The sequence below is a fragment of the Diachasmimorpha longicaudata genome, chromosome 12, assembly GCF_034640455.1.
Source record: "Diachasmimorpha longicaudata isolate KC_UGA_2023 chromosome 12, iyDiaLong2, whole genome shotgun sequence".
NCBI lineage: Eukaryota > Metazoa > Arthropoda > Insecta > Hymenoptera > Braconidae > Diachasmimorpha > Diachasmimorpha longicaudata.
Window position 1 is genome coordinate 1,178,591 of NC_087236.1, and position 6,810 is coordinate 1,185,400.

Genomic DNA, 6,810 nt, shown 5'->3' on the forward strand with positions numbered 1-6,810 from the left:
ATTTTGTGTAAGAAATTCGTAATACTTCATTTTTCCATTAGGCTATATTTAATTCCAGTAATAATATCATTTTCTATGCATATTACTTGTACACACAGGATGTTTCACATCTGCAAGGCGTCCCATGACGGCTTACATTTTTTTTAAAGTACTCTTTAATAATCTCTGACTTGTTTTTTCATTCATTATTCTTTTTTCGCTAAACTTAATGGTAAAAATAAACTAGTTTTTGGTGAATTGTGTGTTGAGGTTATTCCTGAACATTTCTTAATAGTCGGAGCAAAATATTGACAGTTTCTTTTGCATAATTCACTGACCTTCTTCTTTTAATAATTTCAAAAGCTCCGTCACCACTTTCAAATTCATATTTGTTATGTTTTCGATACCCCAGTTTTTTAATTTGGTTCTAAAAAAAAGACTGATATGGTCTTCAGACTGCCGAGTTCACACACATCCCGAAAATCCCTCAGAACTCTGGGTCTCGTCTTCTTCTCGAGCATGATTGTCATAGTCAAAATCGCAATTCCCCGCTGTGCTTTGCTGTGAAGAATCATCTCGATCAGGCAATTCAAAATATCTCGGTCTGCTATACCTCAATGTATCATCATTTATTGTAAAATCATCTTTTCCACTTTCGTTCCTAACCCCACTTTCCACGAAAGTATCATCACATCCATCGGCCGTTTCATCTCTGTAATTTCTCAGGTTCTGCTGTAAATCACGAAACTTTTGAGCTCTATCAGCTGATGCCTTCTTCTCCATTTGAGAAGACCGATAACAATTAGCAGAAAAAAATTTGTGAGTATTCGCAATATGAAAGTTGATTGACGAATTGACGTTCACGCAACACTGAAAACCGTGTCACACAGACAGCACGGATCTTGTGCAGTAGTCTGACTCAATGGGTGGATCCTCGGCAAAGCCTGAGAAAAGCTTGATCCGGTGAGGCTCAGCGAAGTCAATTTTATCCCAACCTAATACTACAAATGCATGGCATGCCCCAGGTAGGAAATCACCAATGGCCCAGGCTTCACCCAAGATATTCCCAAGCCTAAGCAAGCTTGGATCAGGCTTGGCCTCCGAGCCTGGATCAATCGTGGATGAGCACTGGAATGTAACGTGGGGCCAGAACTGGTAACGAGGGCTGGCCCAAGCTAACTTATGAGGGCTGGTCGAGGCCTTGGAACCAGCGTTGTTCCAGGCTCATAAATTAAAAAATGCCTAAGGTTGGCCAAGGTTAGCATGTAGTTAGTATTGGAATTCCCCGGGCTGGCACAATAACGAATCACAATTTATCAAGTGTAAATATGTTTATTCAAATAGTTACAATATATTGAACATATCCAGATAAATTCGAAATGAACTTACTTTATACTTATGTAACACCATCTTTTAATGAACATGAGGACGTTTTTCTTAATCTAGTCAACATTTCAACGAAAACATTGATAAACTTTCAATAAAAAATAAAAACTAATATTTTTACATTTCATCGTTCTTTCGGAATGAAATTCTGTCACAGCAAACAAACAAAAAGAAATAATAAAATTATTTAACTGGATTGGAAGTGGCCCACTCGATTTTTTCGCATTTTATGAAACGAAAAAGAAAAAAAATTAATTATCATTATTAACAAATCTAAGAAAAGAAACAAAAAACAAATCAGGTTGAGAAGAATTGAATGTGCATCACACATTCCAAAATCCGGTTCATGGAGGACATTAATGTTGTCGTGGTACTTTGAAATGAAATACTTTATAAATATCATAAGTTTTATTGATTCCCTTTCGGGTTACAATGGACTTCCAATCCCCTCCCATACATTTCCCATCATATGCATTCTTATATTAACTCTTAATTCTACCTTATTTATCTAATCATGGGTTTAAACCTAATTTCCTTATACCTACACCCTTAACCTATTTATCCTATCTCTATATTTAAAATACGTATTTATAATTATTGTACAATAGGTAAATGAGGGCCAAAGCGAGCGATTGCCCTTTATGTGTGAGTGCTTGAGTGCCTGAGCTTGAACGAGAGGAAATACTTTATAAATTTGACATGTCCAATGAATATAATTAAAAAAGACGATTTCGGTTGAGCTTTCCCGAAAAAAACGAGAAATCACGAAAATGTACATTTCTGAAATTATTAAATAGAAAGAATACAAACTTTAACTGGACTTGACCACACTTATCACAATGGATTATATATATTTCGGAAGCTCCACATAAAAAATAAAATATGAGATTTGTTACTCGTCCGAATTGACTCTGAATACAACATAAAAACCTGTGCTACCTGGTAAGCCATGGTTCAATTTCTCTGACTTCTGTCCTTTTTACGCTGCATGCATCCTCCATCTCTGTCGCTAGCCAATCACTGGTAATCGTGATAATCTTCAATGGCAGCTTGGAGTCTTTATATTTTGTCTTAATAAAATCTGGAATTGGAGAAAAAATTAGTGAAGAGGCATGCTTCAGTTCTTTTAAATCGATTTTGTATACGACCCTCTCATACATGCAAAAGTCATTGTTGCATTAATTTTTTTTCCCCTTTCCTTTCACAACACGACCTATGCCACTATAATTAAGTTGGACGTCCTTGGCGATCATCTCTTTGAGAATCTTCTTAATGTCTGCAGCATAATTTGATTCCTTGTTCGTTAGAACAGTCATAAAATCTTTAAAAAAAAAAAACAAAAATAGTCTCAGAAACTTGGTATAGCGGGTAATAACGTCTAAAAATCTAGATATTGTCCAAATAAACTCACAAGCTTGACCCGCTTGCTCAAGGCCTTTCCACGATCAGCCAAATTATCCTCATGCATTGGGTCTAGAGTCCTCTCGAAGTCCAGGAATTCTTCCAATGTCTTGATGGGAAATTCTGTGGATAACCATTCTCTAGGAGACACCATGGGTTGATCTCCAGCAACATGATGCATGACCATGGTGGTCTTAAGCTCCTCCATTTTCTTGCTTAGATCATACTGGCTGCATCGTTTTAAGTTTGTATAATCATCACGGAGTGTGTATACGGCAAGGTCCAATTTCGCATCACAGTAATCTACGAAAAATTCTGAAAAAGAACAAAAAACAAAAAATCCAGTAATCTGGACCTTAAATGCACTTATATCTTCCTGCACAATGGAGTTGGTACTTACGTTTCAGAGGATCGCTTATGGCCCTTCCCGTAGGTTTGTGAGACGAGCTATCAACGCTGATTTTTTATCATTTTTCGTCTCACTGGACGCCATTCCGCCTAATGAAGATGAGAATTAGTAAGTTCAATTTTCCTGAAAACGAAAAATGAAGACAAGTATATACCTTGTGATGTTCCAGCCCCCGCTGGGCCATTATCTATCGGTTGATTCTTATCCCTTGACTGTTCAGCTTCATGAATGGTCGGTTTTCTTGATGTACACGAATCTCTTTCTTCAACAGATTCTCCCAATAAAGAAAAAGTTCGCCTTGCCATCACTGCAACTCGATTTTTGCATAATTTTCTATGTCGATTGATGTCAGTCTCTGAATCTGTTGAGTCGACATTGTAACGTTTTTTATAAAGGCGTTTGATCCTCCTTTGGGCCTTGTCGTAAATTTCTGTAAAGAGTAGGTAATTATTTTTTCTATAATAAAGAAGACTCACCCCTGACGTGCTCTATAGACGAGACGAAAGGGACGGTCGAGTCACCGACTGAGCGCGTTCCCAGGTGGCGGATAGCGGGAAAGGCCAGAGAATGGGTGGTACCTCGGGGACGGAGACAGGAAGCTGGGTAACAGCACCTGAATCCAGGATCCTTGGGCCCACTTCGGAACCAGGCTAGCGACAGCTATAACGTCGACCTACAGGAGTAAAGCCCCGTCAGGAAGACCCAAGGCATCGCCGCGGACCAGACGCCCCAAGCCAAGGTGGAAGTAATCGTGCCGAGGGCTGAATGGCACTGGGGAACAGTGTCTCGAACGATACCCTTGGGGAACCAGGCAGCACCCCATTGTATTCATGCCTTACCTCCGTATCCAGACTCTGCGGGGGTGGACTGTATTTTCGTGGGTACTCATGGGAATTTTATGGACCCAACTTTTAGTAAAAATGTTAACGCCGATGACGGTGCCCTCCTTGAGGGAACGGCAGAGGCTTTCGGGTAGAGGAGAAGGAGGAAGGAAGGAGGTAGAGGGGGAGCCAGCCTCAGAGGGACCGACCATTGGTGGGCCCGCTGTCGCTGACCCCACCCAGGGTAAAAGAAAGAAGGGGCGGACGGGCGCGGAGAAACGCAGGGCCCGCCAAGCTAGGCTGAAAGCCGAGGCCTCGCGGGATCTGCGATCCCCGCAGGAAGCAACCGTATGAGAGGGCGAGGAGGAACAGGGGACAGGGCCCAAGAGGCCTAGGTCCTCTGGCTCCACTCTCCCGTCCAGTTTCTCCACACGCATACCCCCCCGCCAACAGCCCCCGTTGAGGCTCATGCGCATCGTCGCGACAAGAGAGGTCCACACTCATACCCAACAAACTTGCAGGATTGAGAAAGCTGAGCTAGGAAACGATGAAATATTTTTTAAACTAGAACGATTAATTGATTGTTACGATTGTAGGATTTACAAATTATTACATAGAAACAACTAGATATTATGAATGCAATAAAGACACAGCATAATATTTTTCTTTTATTTTCATCACTAAGCACTTGGATCTCACATCGCTGCCGGTTACCGACCCACGTGAACCTGCTAATCTCTCGATCGCGAAGATGCCGATTTCTCTGGAGCGACAGGGAGTGTCAAATACGTCATTGAAGGAGTGTATTTTAAATCCATTTAAATAAATGTCATTAGGTGATTTTTCACTATACAGGCACTTTGTTTTAACCCATAATTTGGAAATAACAAACAATGTCTCTGAGGTTAGTTCCACCACATTGTTAGGCTCCACAGCATATAGCACCATGTCATTATAAGTCACTGATTTCACTGATGAATATTGTTCAGAACTGATCTTAATCGTCTCAGGCCGTTTTTCAACTTTCACATCACGAATTTCAACATGAGGTCTGACCTTTGCAGTGTCTGATAAGTCCGAAGCACTGAGGCGATTCACAATTTGAGGCAAAGGTTTTGCTCGGCTACTTGCAGAATCCTTCAACTGACCTATAAAATTCTCCCCCCAAAAAGCAGAGTAATCGCTCAGTGATGTTTTAAAATGGTATGAAAATGACTGAGGTGATGAATTGTCATTATAACACTGTCTTCTCCATAATAAGTTGGCATTAATTCAACAAAATTACGCAGTAGAATTTTTGCTATGGAAAGACCCCTGGTTATTAGTTGTAACATGGTGGATTTTTACTAACATAAAAATGGACCAGTTAACCCGGCCTTTTCCCTTGACAGTCCAAAACGGAACAAATGCTCTGAAGGGCGCCAGTTGTTCTTTGTCTCGACGGGAACAACAAACCGAAAAACATAACCGAAGCGGATAACTCACGACAACGAACTAAAAATTCTAACTAGACCGTAAACTTGATAACTTAAGCGGTTACATGGGTTTCAAGGTTTCAAAAAATCGATTTTTTTTTGTCTTATTAAATTCTATAACATCTCTAGAATATTGTCCTAAATTTTCAATTTGATCCGAGTAATAGTTTCGGAGATACAGCCCTGAAAAGACGGACGCTCGAGGTCAGGTAATTCAAACAGTCTAGAGCCGTTTAAAGTGTCTAGAGCCCAGATAAGCCAGGGTTCGTCATCGACAGGAGCAAAAGGATGCCCTGGACATTGCAGCTGCAGCAGGTTCTCTACTTTATGGCCCAGGAATCGACGATTCAATGTCAGTTAAAAGAAACATTTTTTTTCCCACTTTTATTGTCTCCAAAACTTTAAACACGTTTTTCTCAAAACTATATTTTCAAAGTCGGTTGTCAAGATTTCTCGCGAACTACTCAACCGATCTTAATGAAATTTTACACAAGTTTTCGAGATATCATTTACAAGGTCTTGAACGGAGGATTTTTTTTTTTTTAATTACAACTATTTAAAAATAAAAAAATTTCGAGAAATTTTCATCAAAATTTGCATTTTTTTATAAAAATGTCTGCCAAAAATAGAATTTTCATTTTTTTTTCCTTCGTCCAATACCTAGTTTGTTGTCTTTACTAAAAGATGAATTTTTTCCTTTCATTTCAGATAATCCTGAAAGAAGTTCTGCTGACAACGCGGAGGCACCTTTTTTCCGAGGGACTGCCGGAAATGGCGTCGTAATGGCCACCATCTTGATATTTTTTTTTGAAAATTCCACAAAATGTTTATTAAATATGTATCTTTTAAATAATAAAAAGTTTTATCTAAATATTTCATTTTTTATATGCAGAAAAAATTATTGAAAAAAGGCCGTTTTTTGCCCGAGGAAACCCATGTAACCCCTTAAAACTAAAAGGCCAAGGGAAAGGTGGTATTTGCTCACGCTGCTCTGGATGTAGGTTGTGGAGAGAGGGGCGGTTCGGGGTGTGTTGGTCACTGGGTGATCAATTCTATAAATTCAAAACTCAACACATTTAATATTTCTCTTCGGAACTATATTTTTCAGTTTCCGTTCATAATAACAAAAATACAATTTTATCTAATTTCGCAAATCTCAATTATAATGTAAACATAATCCCTATAATTTTGTATGAGAGAGAGAGATCCAAACTTTAATCTATCTAATGTAATACAATAAATTCATCAAAAAAACAAAATAAAACAAAAGAAAATATACGAGTCTTAATGTCGGGCTAAATAATATTAATGTTCCCGAAAATTCATCTTACAGTCCATA

General features: G+C 39.1%; 1 protein-coding gene across 1 annotated transcript; it reads right to left on the reverse strand.

Annotated features, from left to right (window-relative positions):
* Positions 1–1,392: 1,392 nt before the first annotated feature.
* On the reverse strand, positions 1,393–5,254 carry LOC135167785 (uncharacterized). Its single transcript, XM_064131312.1, has 5 exons — positions 3,330–5,254; positions 3,167–3,264; positions 2,777–3,081; positions 2,524–2,686; positions 1,393–2,446 (listed from the first exon to the last, which is right to left on the reverse strand). Exon 1 carries the CDS (start codon positions 4,942–4,944, stop codon positions 4,627–4,629), a length of 318 nt encoding a protein of 105 aa, XP_063987382.1. The 5' UTR covers positions 4,945–5,254; the 3' UTR covers positions 1,393–2,446; positions 2,524–2,686; positions 2,777–3,081; positions 3,167–3,264; positions 3,330–4,626.
* Between the last annotated feature and the right edge of the window lie 1,556 nt (positions 5,255–6,810).

Bases quoted from the DNA above. Each gene is read 5' to 3' on its own strand.
- LOC135167785 (XM_064131312.1), bottom strand. From the start codon at position 4,944: ATGGTGCTATATGCTGTGGAGCCTAACAATGTGGTGGAACTAACCTCA.